Source organism: Melopsittacus undulatus, chromosome 6 (assembly GCF_012275295.1).
Source record: "Melopsittacus undulatus isolate bMelUnd1 chromosome 6, bMelUnd1.mat.Z, whole genome shotgun sequence".
Taxonomy (NCBI): Eukaryota; Metazoa; Chordata; class Aves; order Psittaciformes; family Psittaculidae; genus Melopsittacus; species Melopsittacus undulatus.
In genome coordinates, this window is record NC_047532.1 from 11,078,850 (window position 1) to 11,100,547 (window position 21,698).

At 39.2% G+C, this 21,698-nt stretch overlaps 2 protein-coding genes across 2 annotated transcripts in view; one reads left to right on the forward strand and one right to left on the reverse strand.

Annotated features, from left to right (window-relative positions):
- EFCAB7 (EF-hand calcium binding domain 7) overlaps positions 1-14,988 on the reverse strand; it is a 29,772-nt gene extending 14,784 nt beyond the window's left edge. The window contains exons 1-7 of the mRNA XM_005151177.3: positions 14,664-14,988; positions 14,332-14,435; positions 12,209-12,396; positions 7,706-7,917; positions 4,854-4,940; positions 3,917-4,112; positions 2,701-2,825 (exon numbers count right to left, since the gene is read on the reverse strand). Coding sequence (XP_005151234.2) covers positions 2,701-2,825; positions 3,917-4,112; positions 4,854-4,940; positions 7,706-7,917; positions 12,209-12,395 — 807 coding nt within the window. The 5' untranslated portion in view covers position 12,396; positions 14,332-14,435; positions 14,664-14,988. The remainder of the gene's footprint in view (positions 1-2,700; positions 2,826-3,916; positions 4,113-4,853; positions 4,941-7,705; positions 7,918-12,208; positions 12,397-14,331; positions 14,436-14,663) is intronic.
- The window catches only part of ITGB3BP (integrin subunit beta 3 binding protein), a 32,910-nt gene continuing 25,828 nt past the window's right edge, over positions 14,617-21,698 (forward strand). Inside the window, exons 1-2 of the mRNA XM_034063512.1 lie at positions 14,617-14,845; positions 18,903-18,945. Coding sequence (XP_033919403.1) covers positions 14,841-14,845; positions 18,903-18,945 — 48 coding nt within the window. The 5' untranslated portion in view covers positions 14,617-14,840. The remainder of the gene's footprint in view (positions 14,846-18,902; positions 18,946-21,698) is intronic.

The following is a 21,698-nucleotide window of genomic DNA, read 5'->3' on the forward strand; positions in this document are numbered from 1 at the left end:
TCTTGCAGACACCATAAGGTGGTGCTATGCTCTGCAAATTATCCATGTCAAATTACAAAGGGATGTAAATTTGGGAAGCTAAAAGATGATTTTCTGTTCTGATTTTAGTATGTCACTTCAAAACATAACAAGAGTTGTCAAAGAATAGCTATAACAGTGGGAAATGGTAGCATTAGAAATGTTTACCATGAAGAAATTCTATACTGAAATAGCAACAGAATGAAAACACTATCTGCTGCCGCCAGCGCTGGTCACTGCCCAAATAATGAATTCTACTGCCGTTACATTTAGTTATTATTGGAATTGTCCACAGTCATGCATAACTCCAAATAAAAAGCAATGTTTGTGAGAGGAATCGTTCCTCTAACTAAAGCAAAGAATTTCAACGCTTTGTCTTACACAAACCTGTTCATACACAGAAATTCTTGCTAGTTCAATTGCATGAGGCTACTTCACACGTAGGAGTGGGGTCATGGAAGTGCTTCTTTCAGGAAAAAGACTTTTTTCAGGTACTCCTTCTGCTACCCTCTGTGTGTACAGGTCTTTCAATGACTTAAACAGCACAGAATGCAAAAGTGAGACTCCTTAGCAGGGATAATTTGGCTACCCAATGCAGACAGATTTCATATCATAATACACTGCTTGGGATTTGGTTTTCATGTCTTTCAAGCTTCACTGAAACCAACACAAAGAAAACTTGGTAGAAATTTAAGATCTCCACTAGGCTTCTTTTAATGAATTGTGACTCAACTCAATTGAAGTCCAACAGGCCAATGTGGTTTACGCATATCTGCAGCACTTCTGTAACTGATCTTTTTTCTCCCCAAATTTACATATACGGTTTTGAACATTCATTTTGAACTCCACTAGCTAAAACACATGGAGAATGTACTATGAATACATTCTTGTTTTCAAGGGATTCTGAATCTAGACTTTCACAATGTTTTGACTTCCACTATTTTGCTCTGTCAGAAATTTGTTCCACTGATCTCTTCCATCAGTAGTGACAGTACAAGGGGCTTTAACCTGCCAGAACAGGGGAGACTGAGATGAGCTCTTAGGCAGAAGCTCTTCCCTGTGATGGTGCTGAGGTGCTCACACAGGGTGCCCAGAGAAGCTGTGGCTGCCCCATCCCCCGCAGTGTTCAAGGCCAGGCTGGACACAGGGGCTTGGAGCAAGCTGCTCCAGTGGAAGGGAGCTGCACTGGAGCAGGGGCTGGAACTGGATGAGCTTTAAGATCCCTTCCAACACAAACCATTCCATGATTCTATGAAATCTAAGCTGGCAACAGTCCAACTTCACAATGGCAATATTTTGTCACTGTCCCAAAAAGACAGGTAAACTGCAGAAAAAGAAAAGGTAAATATTTCTGAATATAAGATGAATAAGAACTTTGGGGTGTTACATTCTGATCCACACCACAAATGAATCACTGTATATTCATTCATTGATTCTGACATTGAGTTTGCATTGTGGCCTTAACAGTTAGGCTTTAAAACATTACTAGTTCTGCTTACATATTTTCCTGTTTATTGATTGATTTCAGGTTTGTATGATGTTAATTAACAATAATCAATATCTGCCGCTGCTTTTTTTCAGTCAGGTTTTACTAGCTTGTACAAAGAAAGAGGAATCCAATATTGGGGAAGTGTGCGATGGTTTTATATACCACATATCATGTTTGAACAAGGTGAAACTGCAGGTTAAATTGCATGGAAGTCCAGATACCTAAACAGACTGCAAAGAATTCCTTTGAGATTCTGGTTTGAAATTTTAATATAAAGCAAATGTCACTGTATAGCAATGTGGAAGATATAAAGGACTTCAGAGTTCAATAACAAATACAGAGTTGTTATTTGAAAGAAAATGTAACTCATGAGAACAATCAGTTCAGTTTTCTAGCAGCAGTTATAACTATGTGGTCATAACCATTTTTCCCCCTTTGTACAGGAGTCTCAAGGTGCACATTTTTAATGTACCCTAGCAGTTTCCAGTTAATGTTTTATATTTCTACAGCTATTATATTCTGGTGAAAGAAAACTAGTAAAGGTTCAGTCAAGAAAGGGAAAACAAAGGAAAAAGATCAATATTAACACTCTACAAATATTGACTTAGCAAAGTGACTTTGTTGTCTTTCTCCCACAGGGATTTATATTGAATGAGTGATTTATTTAAAAGAAAATCCTGATAGAGCATATTAGTCTAACTAAAAATCTATATTTTCAGGCTACAGTATATATTTACAAAGTAATGCCCAACAAACTGAATATGCTCTCAGCTCTGTTATTTATTTCCAATTACCTTTCATCTAAAGGTTTATGATACACAATCTTTCAGGCTATTTAAACCTTTAAAGTTCTCACCAATCTAATCAATTATTAACTTTTAAATTTCTCAAAAAGTCATTAAATGTTTTATCCAGCCGTGGTTTCATTTATAAAACACACACTTTGTTCTATTAAACCTTCACACCTGAAAAATTATTGTCAATAACTAAGTGTCAGCAAAACCAACAATATATAAAAATGTTGATAACAACATGGATCAGGAAACTGCTCAGTAGTTTATAGCTGCCCTTGACAAACTATTAATAAAACATAAGCTAAAAATTGGAGAAAAATGGTTTCTTATTTAAAATGCAATAACATATCTGCCTACAGGAAAACAGCATAATTCCAATAGGACTGGCTGACATTATACCTTCATTGTGTCTGGCTCAATTAGCTTTGTGTTTCTGTTGCTCCTGGCAGCCATGCTGATAGTGGTAGAGATAGATGCTTTGAAACTTTGAGCTGATGACGGTCTTGAAGGAGTTCTGCTATCACCTGTAAACATAGATATTTAGTTACAATTACATTACTTCATCCCACTTCTACTGCTATTTAGCATAAAGCCTTACATTTATAGGCACACAGAGAAAAACTGGATGACAAGAAATTCAATCAGAGAAGCTGACTTCCCTTATAATTATATAACAATTAACAATTTATTAGTCAAACCTCTTCTCTGAATGTACATCCCAATGAATGGGAATACAAATGGCAAAACCTTGGAATCAAATCTGCCTGAAGGATGAGACATTGTTACCACATGATTCCATTTACCTTGGAATCAATGTAAACCTCTCCTAAGTGGATAGATTTTACCTGCTTCTAATTTCAAATTATTTCTTTTCAGAACAATGAAGTTTCCCTGACAGATAGTGCATCATTTACACAGAGCTGCCCAAAGCAATTACTTCCAAGGATTTACTTTCTGGCTCCTTATTTTGGGGCAACTCTACTAGTACAGTTGTTGATCTAACCACATGAACTCAGTCTTCATCACTGTTCTGTCATTTCTATACTTCTTCAGTATTGCCTAGAATTGAAGCAACTTAAAAGGCACACACTACATGCAGTATTTCACACAAGGTAACAGACCACAGTCTGTTAGCCTGTGGTCTTTTTCCAGTTTGGAAAAGTTTTAGATATCTTTGTAACTTCAGGAAGAACATTAAACTCTCATATTCATTGTGCTTGAAAAGGGGCCTCAGTAACTGAAACAGACTGCTCATTGATAAATGTTTAAGGTTTCATCTCTCACCTGGGAAGGAAATAAATAACCTGCATGTATTACAATATCTGAGCATTCATTTTCTCTCTTCCCTCTGGACTGTATCATATGAGTCACAAAATTCACCCTTTACAATTCGAGAGCTTGAGAACATCGAAGTAGCCAAAGTCCATGTGAACATGGAGGTTAGATACTCTACTGAGACATTTATGTGATTGCCACAGCAGAAATTAACTTTAGTCAAGACATTAGTCAAGAACATCCTCACTAATCTGAGAACATTAAACAAATACCCAAACGTTCATTGACCCAGAGCATGATCTCCAACAGAAACACAACTCCCAACATGAAATATAAATACCTTTTGAAGTTAACAGTTTGTGATCAGTTTTCCTCAAGGCTCTTGGTGATGGTTTTGACACAGGCAGTGTGACCTCTTCGGAGGAAGGCTCAATTTGATTACCAAACTGCTGCTGCTTCAATCGACTATCAAGTTCCAGTCTCTCTCGTGCAGCCTTGCAGCACTGCTCTCTGGTTGTCATGTATAAATCACAAAACTTTGGATAAAGAAAAATAATCTGGTAAGTGAAACATTCTTTCTCTTTAAGGATTAAAATGTAAAGAAAGGACAGGTCAATAGATGCAATGCTTTTTTTCTTAAAGCACAATACTCATTTCACTCCAATTGAGTGACACAGAAAAACAGAGCCATGATTCAACAAGGAAGTTCAAATCCTGAATAGAAATTTAGTGCAGCTTTCAACCCAAGAGGTGATTTATATTTCTTTATGTATTCTTAAGATTCTTAATAGGGGGTTGGTTTATTCAGTTCAAAACTTAATCATTTAGCAGTTATGTCAAAAAAAAACCCCAATGAGATGCTGCACCTTGAAAATAGGATGTTTAACACATACATTATGTCCCCCACATAAGAACTTATGAAAAGTCAGACATATCAACTCTCACTGATCAGTTAAGTCTGCTGTCAGTTGTCATCTTTGCTCTGCCATTCTTTTAACTCTTGACTTCACACAGGCTGTTAGGCTTCATGCTGGCTATTCATCTTTGCTTAATGCATTAAGTTCACTTGCAGCAAGTGACCTTTTCAAGGATAACAGCCAGATAAAGTAAGTGAAACAGAACTATACAACAGCCTGTGTTTCAGTATGTAGGCAGCTGGGGGTGGCCTAGGCCAAGGTAATAAACAGATGGAGGTGGTATGTATTGTGTTTGATATGTCAGTACTGTCAGTAACATCAAGCCAACAAAACAAGAACAAATATCACTGTTTGCCATACCTTGTTGTAGTCAAGTCTGCCACCACAGTTAAAATCAGCTTGTTCAATAATGGCATTCACTTCATCCTCAGTCATTTTTTCACCTCTCTGCAATGAAAAACACCACCTCAGGCTGGGTTCCTAATCAAGACTGGTGTTCGTCTACAGAGGACATTTAATGAAACCACAACGATTCTTTTAATATCTTTTTAGGGAATCTTATCTTGCAAAAGATCTAAATGCACTTTAATGTGAATCATCAAAATAGAGGTTCACCCTGTAAAAAATTATTGTCCCTACAATTCTCAACAGACACACTGCATCAGTTTATGAAGTTCTGTTAGTGTCTTCTGGAAACCTACCATGGATGATATATCAATCTCAGAAAAATCTTCCACAACAGTTCTTAATCTTACTTACATTATAGCATGCTAACAACCAAGAGCTAACTTCACAATGGTTTCACTTACTTGAGCTATCCTATTATACAAGGCTACATCTGAAACTCAGTTCACTAGAAAGGTTACTCCAGGCATGAGCTTGCCTTGCACCTATCTCTGCTTGGAATAATTAGTGTGAAGCCAAAGCAGTTTCTCTTCTTTAGGCACCAAGTCTGAAGCTGCACCATCTCAAGTGCCCAACCTGCAATGGGGACACAAGGTACATCTCTCAGGAAGAAAGCATGTCTTCCACAAGGTCCTCCAGCAATGTCCTCTACACAGATTCACAGGGCTGTTAGCAATGACAAGGCAATATACGTTTGCTGTACAGAAATCTGCATCACATCATGTTTCGGCTATAGATCCATGGTGTAAATTTGGGACTGAAAACTAATGCCAACTTCATTGTTGGTGAACACATAGTGTGGACATACTGTACCAGAGCCAGAGTGGATTGTAACAAATCAAACCCTGATCCTCCCCTCTTTGAGCAGCACCAGTTGCTACTGCAAGTAAAAATCCCTCAGTCTAGGTCTATATAAAGCAAAGCCCTGATGTTGTCTGACAATACAGTGTTTATAACTCTTTATGGCATAACTACAGTAGCACTCAACATCTGTACTTCTATCTTTCATTATATAAGGAGTATTTCCTTACCACTGCATCTTTTGGTTCATGCAGAATGAGGATTGAAGGCTCTGCCCCAATGTTTGAAGTAAACAAGTAATTCTATTTTATCAGGTCAAGCACAACAAATACAGTATGTGAACTCTCAGTTCCTTCTGTCCCAGTTTGCTCTCTACATTTCCTTAAAATTGTTTTAGTCTCACCTTTGAGCACTCCACTGGAACACCACTACTAGTTTTTAATTGTTACTGCTCCTTAGTGTTTGTGCTATGCACAGTGGTTGGCTTTTACAATGAAGGAGGTGGGTTTCATCATGTGTGATGTACATCTGTCTAGTTTAAAGGCATAGCATCAGCTCTACAGCAGCTTGGAAGACTTCTATATCAGGGGTTGTTTGATTGCTTTGCAGATCCCCAGAGGACCTGGTATCTTTTTAGATTATACAATGAAGCCTAAAACTACAGTGGCAGCTCAGCAGCTAAATAAGAAGTTTCAGGTGATTTTTAATGTCATTATTTTAAGCCACATTAATAACACGTACAGGTAAGCCTTATGATATTTGCATCCTTTAGGTCAATAATGCATAAACTCCAACCAAAGTATTCACTTACCCCAGTACAGTTTACTTTCAGAGCCTGATGAACTATCTATAAGATCCAGTGAAGTCACTGGCATGATAAAACATCAAATAAAATGAAAGCACTGACGTTAATATTTTATGTGTAACATAAAATATTATTAAACTTTGTATCTGAACCTGCATAGATACAGCTTGTGAGGGGAGAATAGCAAAAGCACGTAATTAATTCTCATGGTAAAAGCCTGTAAACCCCAAAGGGATGAATAGAGGGTTTGCACTAACTGAAGCAAGGGAGAGACGCAGGCTTCCCTTTCTGCTGCTGCACTCCATTATAAACAGGGTTTCAACAAGCATTCTCCCAAACTATGCAAAGCAGTTTTTCTGGCAGCTTCTACCTTCAAGGCACAGACTGGTTATCAACTGCATGGCTGTAAAGGGAAAAAGTGGAAGAAAGATCAGCTAACCACAGAAAATTAGACATAAAATTTGGGAGAAAACAAAATCAAATCCAAAGACCATGCATCAGGTTTTGATCTTTTGATTCTTCTGATCAGGAAGATGTGTGTACACATATAGAACAGTTTTACCACCTCATTTCCAAAATCATAGATTGGGCTAGGTTGGAAAGGACCTTAGGAACATCCAGTTCCAACCCCTGCAACGGGCAGGGACACCTCACACTAAAACATATCACCCAAGGCTCTATCCAACCTAGCCTTGAACACTGCCAGGGTTGGGGCATTCACAGCTTCTCTGGGCACCCTGTGCCAGCACCTCAGCACCCTCACAGTAAAGAATTTCTTCCTTGTATCCAATCTAAACTTCCCCTGTTTAAGTTTAAACCCGTTACCTCTTGTCCTATTGCTACAGTCCCTGATGAAGGGTCCCACTCCAGCATCCTTGTAGGCCCCTTCAGACACTGGAAGCTGCTTTGAGATCTCCACGCAACCTTCTCCTCTCCAGGCTGAACAGTCCCAACTTTCTCAGCCTGTCTTCACACGGGAGCTGCTCCAGCCCCCTGATCATCCCTGTGGTCTCCTCTGGGCTTGCTCCAACAGTTCTATGTCCTACTTATGTTGAGGACACCAGAACCGCACATAGTGCTTCAAGTGGGGTCTCACAAGAGCAGAGCAAAGCAAAGCAAAGGAGCATGATCACCTCCTTTGAGCTACTGGTCACACTACTAATGGTTAAAGATGGGTAATTAAGTTTCCACTGATACTTACTGTTGTGAGAATTCTATAAAGTTCATCATGTAAAATATATCCAGTCTTATCTTTGTCTATTTTTCCAAATGCTTCTAGCAGTTCAGTTTTGGTAGCTGGTTTTTCTTCTTTTAAAATCGTACAAAAATCATCAAAATTCAGCATAGTTGTTTGTGAAGTCCAGTATTTATCAACTGTCTTCTGAGATGGATTTCTTCCAGCCTGTTGAAGCACTGAACAACAGAACACAATATTAACTATATAATCCAGCTGTGAGTAAAGGAGTTTGCTCAAAACATCCTTTAATCACTTTCCATGTTAAGACTTTCTATTTAAGCCCCATCAATCCAAGGGGAAAGTGAGTATGAAGGACTCAATCCTCTACTGATACAGTTTGACCTTCCCCAGCCTTGAATTCTGTGGTTTGCACTAGAGAGGATCAAGCTGCCTGAGGGGCAAAGGAGCTCACTTACACCTTCTTTTGAAAGGAGACATCAAACAGGCAGTGCCTGCCACTCCACATCATCCCTTGTGAACTCTGATCCCGCACAGAGGTAGTACTGCTGAGAATCACACTCACTTATCTTCTACAGAAAAAGGAAGAAGCTAAAGAGCAGTTTGTGACTTGCTATAACACAACAATATCACAGTAATTGTTTTGCTCAGGCTCTGAGCTGCAGCTTCCACTTACTCATGTGCACTGTTGTACTAAACTCAATGGGATGTCTTCCTTAAAGAAAGTTAATGGGTTTAAACCCTTAATTAAGCAAAATATCCATTAATTCAAAGACACTCACCTTAAGTGACAAGTATAAAATTCAGCCTAGTGTCTATATTTCCCTTGCCTTAATATCAAGAACCCATTATTTGTACGCTACTACATTATAGAATCCTAGAATAATTTGGGTTGGAAGGGACCCTAAAGCTCACCCAGTTCCAAGTCCCTGCCACAGGCAGGGCCACCTTGTGCTAAAGCAGATTGCTCCAAGCCGTGTCCAGCCCAGTCGAACACTGCCAGAGATGGGGCAGCCACAGCTTCTCCGGACACCCTGTGCCAGCACCTCAGCACCCTCACAAGGAAGAGCTGCCTAAGAGCTCATCTCAATCTCCCCTCTCTCAGGACCACCTTGTCCTGTCCCTACAGGCCCTTGCCAAAGCCCTTCTCCAGGTTTCTTGTAGCACCTTAAGGCACTAGGAGATGCTCTAAGGCCTTTCCTTAAGAAGCCTGTTCTTTTCCAGGCTGAACCAGCCCAACTGTCTCAGCCTGCCTTCATAGGAGAGGTGCACCAAGATTATTAGATACTGCTTCTACTGAGATACACATAAGCTTTTCACCCTTATTTTTTCAAGAACTGGGATCTAGCACAGAATTTATCTTTAACAATATTTTATGTCAAATCTATGCATCTGAATTCATCAATTCAAATTACACAATGTGTATTTCAAGAGTAAAAGAAAAATGATACCTACAGCCAATATTGTACAAGCAAACAGTATGCAGTATGCAACCAGACCTGGCATTCTTAAAAAACCATTTGCTGGATCTAGTTAGCCTCTTAAAATCTTTACTGAAAACATCCTTTCATCAGCTGCCAGTGTGAAGAAGGTATTATGTTAAATTGAAACTAAATCCAAAGGCACAGTCTATCTGGAACTGGAGGGATGTTTTTGTATCTTCCCATATAACCAAGTTTGTAGGGAAATACAAATGATCCTTCATCTCTTCCTAGGCTGGCAGTTGGATTTTCAGCCAGCTGACCAACAACCAAGTCTATATAGGCTGAGAGCAGATCAGTAGCATCTGTGAAATGAGGTGGTGGCATCGTTACAATTCTCTGTAGGCAACTGTGTCACCATCAAGAACAAACACAACCAGCCACCTTTGTTGTTAATCTCTGATTGAATGCCAAGGACTAAATAAAGATTTCTGCCCTGTCACCTCTACAAACAGAGTCGGGAGAATACAGCAAAGCTCATGTCTTTATCCATGCAGTGCCTGGGCATGCAGCAATTGTTTAAGGATTTCAATGTCAAGGTCAGCCAAGGAAGGGCAGTTTCTCTCTGTGTTTGTGTACATGGATAGCTGAGCTCCCTGGGATGTCAATATAGCTCAGTATTCACTTACTTTAACAGAGTATCCTTCAAATATATGATAATTCTGTATTTTTATATATCCAGGGAGATCAGCGCTTGCTTCCCAAGTCTGTATATCTGGAAGTTCAAATAGACTGCACCTTTTATATATACTTCTTTACAGACTGATCCTGCTAAATACCTTCAGTAATATTACAACACATGAAATGAAGTTACATTCCATGAATAAGTCAAACTCCTACAAATAACATTTTGCAAGGCCAGTCTCTAGTTAATATTTTAGTTTAGAATTTAGGCAAACATCATATAGCAAGAGATGCTTAAACACTGGCACCAGCAATTTGATAAATGCCAGAATTTAATTAAGATGCAATAAAAGTCTGTAATAACTGAATACTTTCAAATTTTAAAGTTCTTAAATATCTCTAAAGAGACTGGGAGCTTGAGCAATTAACTGCCCTTTCTGAGTTGACCTTGAAACCGAAATGCTCAAACACATGCTACATGGCAAAGGGGCATATGGATAGAGATGAAAGCCAAAGCATATATAAAAGAGATGACATTTGTTCACACCACTCCTATCTTAAAATCCAGATTATCCAAAACTATCATTAGGATGCTATAAAGGCACTTTTATTACATCTGAGAAAGCCTGGATAACACTAAGTCACATGAGGAAAGAATGTGCTTTTTAATGGGTAGAACTTCATGTACTGGTATAGGGAAGAAGCTATGCTCAGCTTTTATAGTGGAGTCTCCACATGGAGACCTCACATATTTTAGGCATGCACAATGCAGCCATTCATGAGAAATATTTCCTCACATATGCAAATAAAACCTGGTCATTAGAATTACAATACAACTAAATTATTTGACAGCTCGGCACGGTTTTGCCTTTAGCTGTTGCTTGGGGTTTTATTAGAAACAACTGAAATGCCATAATATACACACATACCTTTTCCTGGCATCATAACCTATGAGGAAGACTTGAGAAACCACAATCCCAAATGCATTCTGAGCTGCACCCCAAACCCCACAAACCAAAAATAATTAGATTTTTAGTGACACATTTCAGTTCTCTTTATCTAACTGAAGATTTATGTTCTCAAGATTTCTTGTCAACCACATGAGCTGGAAACATGTTTCCAATAAAGCAAGATAAGATATTCACATCACAGAACTCCAGGCAGAAAATAAGAGAGAAAGACACTTTCCTGAGTTTCCCAGCACAATCCCATGCTATTATATACAGCCATGAATAAACTTCTTCATGAAAAGACAAAAATGCTCTAAGAAAGAAAATGAACAAAAAATAAACAACAAAAGACCTCAAACACAACGCTACAATACCAAGAGGTAGCAAAATTGGATTATATTTGCTTGAAAAGTTTTATCTGGGAGAGTAAAACCTATTTCAAAATTGAAAGAGGTTTTCACTCAGTCTTATTTTACTCAGTCACTGAGATATCTTATAAGGAAATCAATTTCCAACACACAGTCCTAACTACCATTTTTGGAGTAAATTTTTGTAACTTTCCTAATAACTCCATGCAAAGAACTTTGAAAGTCCATAGGTTTTCAAAACAAATATGATCTACTAACACCTTTATCCAGCAAGCTAAAGCAGGTATTTTTTTCCTGTCGCACTGCTGACAGCAGTACCACGTATCCACAAATATTAGAGGGATGAAAAAATGGAAACTTTTTATTTTAGTCTATGGGAACACTGTAATTCAGTAGGAGGTTAAATAAGAGTAAGATTTTTTTATGAAACACCAGTGCCTGAAACAGTCCATTTGATCACATAAATTGGGAGAGGAAAGGCAGTATGTTCACTTACTCAAACTGCTCTGAGGGTAAATTCCTGTATCTGCACCTCCAGTACCAACCTATTCTCTGAGTCTGCAAACCTCTGTGCCAATTCACACCAGTTCATGGCGATTTTCTGGGTCACGGCTATTGCCCACACTTATTAACTGAACTGAGACTAACTCAATCATTTGACAGGGAGAGGGAAAAACTTACTATAGAAGTGTCACAATCACAAAGCAGTAAACAGGCCCACCTCAGGTAAGCAACAACACTACTATCAAATTTGGTGCTTTTAAACAACTCACTTGGGTCCCTGTAAGCTGACAGCTAGCATTGACTGCTGGTGATTTACAGATGAAAAGCTCTGTCTACTATTCTCACTTCCATGAGTCTTCCAACACTTAGCAGCAAAGATTAAGGATGAAAATGTCTTCAAACATGCAGCTACCAACACTTGAAATCTGAACTCTATCTTAACCTACTGTAAATTCCTTGAAACACTTACTGAGTTTATGCATTGGGTTGCACACTACTGAATTGCTGAGTGCTGCTTCTAAAGTACCCGCTGTAATCATCACACACAGTAGTTATAGGGAAAAGAAATAATCTATTCATTACCTAATCTGAGTTGTTCCTTTGACTTAATATTTTCTAAACTGCTTTTTAGAACAGCTAGATAAGCTGCTCGGCAGTTCATGTAAAAGGTGGCTTCTTCTGCATGCTGAGACTTCTTTGCTTGGGAACTTTCTGGGTGCACAACTTTCTCACTGGAGAGAGAAGTATTATCCTCAGGACTGCTGGCCATTCTGTGAAGGATACAATTACAGTTAGAATTCCTTCCTACACACTTCCACCAGAATTTCTATTCTTGCCACATTAGCTAAATTCTCACAATGACAGAAACACTGGGATAATTTGTACAGAAGCACACTTGTTGGCTCTGAGGACTTTACTACCACCATCTATACTTTGCATGATCTGTTACAATGCTGACATTATTAATTGACATAATATTATTACAGTATATTCATATTAATAAATTAATATACCATACCTACCACTGTTTTGCTCCTCAGTGCCACTCTCACTGATGTTAGAGCTCATCAGCAGCAGAAAGGTTGGAGTGTTTTTAGGGAAAAAAAGCCAATTTAAACATGGCCACAGGTGTGAGAGGCACAGAATTATCTAAAAGACTTTTTCACCAAACAGCAACAATAGTAAAGTAAATACTACCAAGAATGGATGCAGTGCTTATCTCATTGGAGACAGCTCTGTGGCTGCATGAGTGCGACTGACTTTTGTTGGATTCTCTGTTATATTTCTTGGTGTTAACAGCAGAGTAAAAGCCTCCTTTGTCCTCCAGTGGAAACTGTATGTGAGCATGTTTATGCTGAACTGCGTATTTGTCAGGATTTTCACTCTCACTCAAAAGCTGACTTTCATATTTCCAAGACTGATACAGCTGGAAAACCGAGTAGCTTTACACAGCTTCAGCAGACACACTGTTAATGTCATAAATGCCATATAACACCCAGTGTTATATAATTGATATGATTATTAAATAGATTACATTTTTTTATGGTCCCAACCCACAGTAGACTGGGCTTCTGTTTTCTGATTTTAGTTGTAACCCAATAAAACATTTAGCTAATAGTAAAATTTGTCAAAATTATAACCCTTAATCCTTCAAGTATGTGAAATAAAGCACACTATTCTACTTTAAACAGTTATCTGAATATAATGTGCGTAAAACTGTGCCACTCAGGCCTTTGAAGTACAAGAACACTATCCATATAATTGTAACTATATGGTTAAATGTATAAAATGTGTTTTTTCTACAATATTACAGCCACTCAAACCAGTAACTAATACTGTTTGCTCACCAATGACCAGTAAACTTTAACAGCAGCTCTCTGCTTTTACCAAGGGTGATTAAGGTTTTTAGAAGGCCATCACAGAAGGCCACTAAATCCTGTTGGTCTAACAGCCTCTCCTATTATTTTACCCAATGTTGACTTCAGAAAATATATTCCAGTATAATAAATTAAATATCTCAAGTTCAGCAACAAGACAACATCGTAGGGTCCCCTTCAGGACTCATTGTATTTTTACTCAGAAGGCCTAAATCACTTGCACCTTGTTGAGTTATATAGGTCTTTTACACTTGGGAAAGAAAGATAATAATTGCTTATCATGGATGAAGTACCCTATTTATAATACACAGACTGCCTGCCTGACACTTTAATATTACACCGGCATTAGAAAGACCCCATAGGGACACTGTGATACAGTCTGGTTACTGCAAACGGGTGTCACTATAATTAAGCACCAGCATTACACACACAAAATGGAAGTGGGTTAAAGTCGAGGAGGAAAAGAAGACTAAATGTTAATTTTCCAGAAACTAGTTTATAAAACGTGAACTCTTGTTTATACTCCTCAGACTTCCCATTACCGAGATATTTCTTACGTGGGCCACAATTCTGACCAGAAGTGCTGCCAATGCATTGCTCAGAAATCCAGCGAGCAATAGCTTAGTGACAGCTCTGCCAGCAGCCCCATGGTACGTTTTTACTGCACAAACGACACTTCAGACAAAATAGATGGGGGGGAACGATCCAGCCTTGGCTTGAAGTGGGAAGACAACAACTACCTATTACATTCAGTTTTAGCTGCTATGATTCTAATAAAAACGATGTTCTACCTACGAATTAAACCATACCCATCCCTGACACACTGACCTTTCCCACCACGGTCCCACACCTCCATCCACAGCAAACACACACCAGCTGCGAGCTTCCAACTGCTACTTCCAAGCTTCCGAGCCCAAGCACCGAGGCCTCACCTGAAACACGGAAACTTTTACCACACAAATCTCCTTATCTCCTTCCCCAGTGGGCGCAGGAGTTTTCTCGGGTTACATTTACCACGCAAAACGCACAGAAGTCATCACGAACCCTTTCCCCCAGCCCCTCAAACGGGAACCGTCCCACCCACCGCTCACCCTCCATCCTGCTCGGAGGGGACGCGTTGGCCGCCCCTCACCTCCCGTCCAAGCTGGGCTCGCACCAACCTTCCTGAGGGGAGGAAGCCGCCACCGGCCTGGCTCCTACTGCTGCACGGCACCGGGGCCCCAGGAGCCGCCCCGCCCCTCAGCGCCGTTTCCAGCCGGAGGCCTTTGGCCGGTGCACGGCGGCAGCGGCGGGAGATCCACAGAGGCGGCGGGATCGGTTCGGCTCCAGGCGTTGCGATGTCGTAGGTACCGGGGCGGGCGGCGGAGCTCGGCTCTGGGAGCCCCTTTCCCCCCATCCGCAGCGGGAGCCTGAGGAGCGGAGCGGGGCTGGGCGGGCACGGAGCCGGGGACTGTGGGGGACGCTGAGGCGGAGCGCCCCTGCTCGGCGGGTCACGGGCTTCGGATCCGGCAGCGAGCTCCTTCCCTCAGGAGAAGCGCGCACCTCGGGCTGTCCGGGGAGGGGAGGAGCGCTCTGCTGTGCGGGAAGGGCGGGTTTTATTCCCGGGCGCTGGATTTAACTGGGAAGTACCTAAGATGGTGGCTGCTTGGGGCAGAGCCCTTGGCCAGGCGGAGTCTGGGGGGACGATGCCTGCTGGTATGGGGAACTTTAAGTTACATGCTCGTGCCCGGCTTCCCCAGCCGAGGGCGGGGGTAGTTTATCTCTGCCCTCGCCATGAATATACATGTCTCTTAATCAGAGACTGTAGCAATAGGAAAAGGGGTAATAGGTTAAAACTTAAATAGGGGAAGTTTAGGTTAGGTATAGGGAAGAAGCTCTTCCTTGGGAGGGTGCTGAGGCGCTGGCACAGGGTGCCCAGAGAAGCTGTGGCTGCCCCATCCCTGGCAGTGTTCAAGGCCAGGTTGGACACAGGGGCTTGGAGCAAACTGCTCCAGTGGAAGGTGTCCCTGCCTGTGGCAGGGGTTGGAGCTGGAGGAGCTTTAAGGTCCCTTCCAACCCAAACCATTTCATGATTCTGTGATTCAAAGCCTGGTGCTGTTCTTGTGTATCTTTGCTAATCGTGGGCTTCTGAAGAACAATAATGCATAGGATGTTGCTAACTTCAACAGTAGTTAAGGTGAGGCCATGAGGCTCATGTTGCCTTTATACAGGCTTTTGGGATATTATCCCAGTTTACAGCTCCTTACTCAACTTCAGAAATAGCTTATGTTAGCTCTAACTTAGGTTCCACCATCTGCCATTCTTGAACACTTGAAGTAATCGTGCCAGACAGTAGTAATACAAAGAAAACACCAATACACAAACTTTGATATCATTTTGGTGCTTAAGTCCCTGATTGCACACTGAGTTTAGCTACCATTTAAGCCAAACATAGAAAATTATTCAAGGTGATTTCTTCTGCTTTTTGTATTAATAAGACATTTTTGCTGGCAGGTTTTGAAGATGAAGCAAATATGATGAATATGTAAATAGCATAGAGGTACTTTCTTTTTTTTCCCCAGGAAAAGCAGAACCTTCAGTGGAAGCTAACTGAAATGGCCTCAAAATGCACTACAGTACTCCCTAGGGTATTTTTAATGAAATAATATGATCAGGTCCCTGATTCTCTATGTTCCTTTTTGTGCATTCAATCTGTATGTGGCTGTTGCCATTGCATTTATTCATAAATGAATTGTGGAGAGAACGTTAAGTGTATGTGGAATTAAAAACAATATAAATAATTTATCTCTTTATGGAAATTTAAATTGCATGCCTAAGACTCTCACTGTTAAACAGTTCCTCATCTAAGTGGTTTCATCAAAGCATTCTTCAAATGACTGAAGGTATTAGCAGGAAACTGACAATATGACCTGGCATGATGGATGAACAATATGCTATAGAAGTAATATGTAGTTCTTTAACCTGATTAAGTCCTATGGACAAAATAATCGTTGCAGGATGGTCATTAGCCATAAACAGGTGCCATCATGCTCTGCATAGATAAGTTGTCAGGCCAACAATTCAAAGGTAGAATTAAAACTCAGGTAAATAAGTGTATTGTCATTTCATATGCCTCATTTTTCTATCTCCTTTTCTTGTTCACACTCTGACGTTTGATTCTACACCTTAGCCAAAGGAAGGCTTTTATAGACTCGCAGAGTAGTTTGGTTTGGAAGGGACCTTTTCCAGCCATATAAAAAAGATAAACCAAACCAGAGTTGGTGCTCTTTCTCCATAGTGCTTCCTAACATACTTCAGGATTTTGTTTGCACTTAGATGCATGTATGGGGTTTTCTCCGTGTTCATCTTTAGTACAAGAAGGCACTTTGGCCATCTGGGTCTTCATGTTAGATGTCTGGATGAATTTTGTTTCAGTTGTCCTAGCCCCACATTTTAACTTAATATGAGTGAATTGCAGTTGCCCAGATATTTACCTTCTCACATTATGGCATCAGAAAGACAATCACTAAAAACAAGCAAACCAAGCTGCTGGGTAGGGTAGATTGGGAAAAGCAATTCAAAGTTGAACTCCTGGAACCAAAATTGTATCTCCCTATACGATATGCCAGCTCCTTCCAACATTGAAGTGTTTGCCTGGAATGAGGCTGCCTCTTCGCCTTCGCTCAAGGTGTTTGCAGAGGTTTTACAGACCAGCAAAGAGAAATCTGGGCTGTCTGCATGTCTACTGCTGCACACAATATTTGACAGACTTTAAAGAACATAGCCTTGACCAGTTCACAACTTTCACCATAGAAATTTTCTAAATGTTTATAATTTACTGGGATTTTCATGTCATTTCTCATTTATCTGCATCCTACAGCTATGTTGAGTCCAGATTCTGCTTTGCTTTGGCTTCCAGCTTCTTTTGAAGTCCATCATAAAAACTTCCATCATAACATGCCTTAGTATAACATGCAAATGCATTGGCCCCTGGAGCATCCTTTCAGAGTAGATGTATTAATAAATATAATGTTTCTCTGCTGCCACCGGGGTGAAAGATGGAATGGAGTCTGCATTCCTTAAGCAATATGGGCTTTTATTAAAAAAAAAGAAATACATTGTAAAGAATTCCATCAAACTGTTACAGCTTTGACTGCCCTTTGGCAAGAATTTCACTCGCTTTTTTAATTTAACTGTTACCTGTTTACTTGGCTTTTTTAAGGTAGAATACTTCTCTTCCCTTTCTTGTAATAGAGATAGTTGTAGAACACTATTCATATCACACTGTTACCAGAGATATATTTCAAAGATGTGTTTTCATTCTGTTTTTCCAATCCTTTAATTTACAGTTTTGGAATAGTAACATAAATGTTAAAAGGATACGTTTGGAATGAGGTCATCTTCAAAGTCAAAACGTTCTTTTCCAAGATGAGAACTGAACTAAGTCCTTGAAATATGATGCATTTTCCAAATCTTGTTTGATATAATAAATATATTTTTATATAATAAATGTTTCTTGGGGATTGTTCTTAAAAATATTTTAATTCACCCGCCCTCCCCCCCCATTGTTTTATATCATGCTTTAAACTATTGTTAAGATTTAGGAGTGTGCTTAAAAAGTTCCAGTTGTCTCTGGGAAAAATAGTCTTAATTTATGTTGACCTTTCTTTCCTTGGAGCATTTAGTCTGCATTCAATAAAATTTTGATGACTGCTCTTTAGAAGACAGCTGTACGATATAAAGTATTATAAATATTCAGCTTTCCTCTTCTAGTGTTGCCATTAACAGCTGGGCATCCAGTTCAGCAGAGCAGATTTTGCAGAGAGAGCTTGGCATGTTCCTGAATCAGTATAGTGAAGAAGACTAGCAGATAGTTTCGTATGGTTTGGGGACCTGTAAAGACATAGAGCATCTGTTCCCTGGTTAAGTCATAGTCTGGTAGCACTGAATCATGTTAAGGGCTAAAATGATGGGAAGAACTACTTTTTTCACCTTGGCTGTACCTCTGTTTTAAATACCTAATACATTATTTCTACTAACGGCAAAATAATTTCAACCCTTGCTCAGAAGGTATGTAAATGATAATGCTTTTGCATTCTTTACTTGATTTAATCTTTGAAAAAGACAAATATATGGTGTGATTTCACTTCACTGTCTTGATTTTTATCTCTAGTATAAAATGGAGAAGTGGATTTTCTTATGCAAATACTTTATCCTTCTAAATAAGCAATGTTTTTGGTACACAGTATTTTAATCAGTTAAATTATTTTCTTTGGATGACATTAGTTTTCTTGCATAGTATTAAAAAAAGTGAAACAGAAGAAAGAAAAATGTCTATAAAATTACCAGTTATAGACCTTACTAAGAGAAATCTTTGCATCTAGATGACCATAAAACTTGTCTCTATTTTTCTCTTGCAGAGCTAAGAGAGCATTAATTCTGGACAGTGTTAAAAAAAATATTGTAAGTATTTGTTGGTGTATGGAATCATCTGGGCTGTATATATGTGTATGTTGTATACATATATTTATATCCACACATGTGTATATAAACATGGTATTTCATTAGAGCTTCATTTCTGTTGTTGCAGATTGGATGTTGTCTAGGAAAATCTTAAGGCACAAAACTACTGCTGAAAATATTAGTATAAAATTTATTATATTCCATTTGTCATGGAACTGCCTGGCATTAAGTAATGTAAATCTGCATGAATCACTGGAAAATAATGGAGAAAGAGGCATATTTTTATTGCCATCACTATTTACCCAAGAGCTGAACGAGTTAAGATCCTTGGTGAAATCATTTATTAGATATTAGCTCCATTATCCTGGAAGCAAATGTTCTGCCATGTAATTGTACCTGGAACAATATGGAATTATGATCATGCTGTAATCTGCATATTATAAACTGCAAAATTGAAATGAAAACATTAAAGGCATTTTCATGTCAAGGATATAATTACCTCCCTCAGCTAATCTGGCAGAATGAAACACTAAAGTACTAACACTGCAATAAATTTCACCACAGTTATCACAATAAAAATAAAATTGTACTGTTGCTATTATTTTCTGTAAATGCAGCTATAGTATACTCCGAGTACCAGCATGTCATGACATATGTCAGTTTATTATCTGCTCCTACCAACAGTGGGTGTTGCTGCAGGCATCAATCCAGAGGAGATGGTGAGGATGGCAGTGTTTAAAGGAAGGAAAATTTTGGAGAAGTAAATAGAAATAGCTGGTCAGCAAATGAGCTCCCAATAAATCTCAGTGTCATTTTGCAGAGATTTGCTTATATGCAGCACATATTTGGAGCTCCCACTACTATTTAGTGAGACAGAAATTTGCCATTTTTTAAATTTTCTAGATACTTTTTCTTTTGAATTTAAACAAAGGTGGCAAAATACTGCAGTGGCACTAAAAAAAATCATTAGCAATTTAATTAGCAGCTTAGTGTACCATTACCCAACTTGTTCTGCTCAGAATGCAGCTGTGACTGTAATTTTGCATCTGTTTCTTGGGCTTTAGGAATGTTTTTGTAGATGAGTGGTCCAGCTGAAATTACATTGAGTTCTTTTCCTGCCCTAAAGCTATTCCTTCCCTGCTCCCTCCCCATAAGATAGTTACTTGATGGTTACTTGCATTCAGGTTCTGGAGCTGCAAAAGCTTAATGAAAGCCCATCTGAATGATAAAAACTTCTACTGGAATCTCAGTAATGTAGGTTTATGTTATGATTTTTAGTTCATATGATGCCTCTAATGGGTACATGGGCAACGATTTAAAGTGTACTTGCTGGACAGTAGGGACTTTAAGTCACCTTTGTATCTGTAGCTATCTGATCTGGCTGACATCCTGACATGATCTGTGGCTTTCACATGTGTTACCTGATAAACCTGTTTTTTGACCTTAAAAGTACTGCAGAGCCCTTTTGAGATCTAAAACTGCTTTCCAGGGGTTATTTGTGAGACCTTAAACCTGTGAGGTTCAGGCCTTTTCAGAGTTGTCTTTCCATGCTGTCCCATGCTCCCAGCTCAGCTGCCTTTGCCCTCAATCATGTCCCCAAACACCCTTTTCCCAGAGCATGCAGGAGATTCCTGTGCTGAGGAATCCTTATTGAACTCAAAGATTTGTATGTCTGCTGTTTCTTATGGTTTAAAAAGGGGTAGTGTGAGGGTCTTATTCCAGCAAAACAGGACAATATATGATTAAGTATATATAAATGAGTTATTAATTTGAAATCGGAGTGGATAGGTCGGTTACCAGAGTGAAATATAAGGTTGACTGATATCCCCCCTAACTTGCCTTAAGCACTTTGTATTCTTTAATGAATATAAATCCCAGATCCTCTATTTCATTCATGGTGTTGAAATGGAGTAATATGCTTACCTATTATACTTTCTAACATTAATAAGTGGAATAATAAATGGAACTTAAAGAGATTATAGAATAATCATGTACAATAAAGCTTTGATTGAAGAAATACTGTAGGAAATTGAAGGACTGTTATGAGTGACATGGAGACAAATGATAGATACTCAGTTTTACGGATGCAATGAGGCTCAAGTTGGTAGAAAAGGATGGTTATTTGAGAAGTGGGTTAGTCAATCTTTTGCTTACTACATAGGGATAAATTAATTTGCTCCTCTAACTCAAAGCCTCAGGACTGTAACAAATTAAACAATTAAGAAATTGATTATTCCATTTTAATGTGAGATTTGTTTTGATTATACTGTGTTTCCAAGGGAAACTAACATACTAACCAGTATAAAAAATTGTCTATTTCACTGCATTGGACAGCCCATCTTTAAGCCCATGAAAGAATTTTGAAAGGAACTGGTAAAAGTGACGTTGCCAAAAATATCCCTTTATTCTTTGTGCAGCTGATGCTAATACAGTACAAGGGATTTGGACTAGATGACTTTTGAAGGTCTAACCCAGACCATTCTATGATTCTATGAAATCAGTTGTTCACTGCTTGGACTCTCCTCTTCAGAGGTGGCTAGTCTTGTTTGGAAACAGTAGTTTACATGCCTGCAGACTTGATCTCCTTGAAACAAAAGTCCGGCAGGACTAGAAAGCTGTCATTCTGCAGCTTGCTACATGGAGTACCTGCCAGCTCTTTTGTTGAATGGTTGGATCAGCAGGTCATCAAAGTGAAGTATTGTAGGTCTGGTAGTATGCACATTGGTTAATACTCCAAATTCAGCTACCTGGGA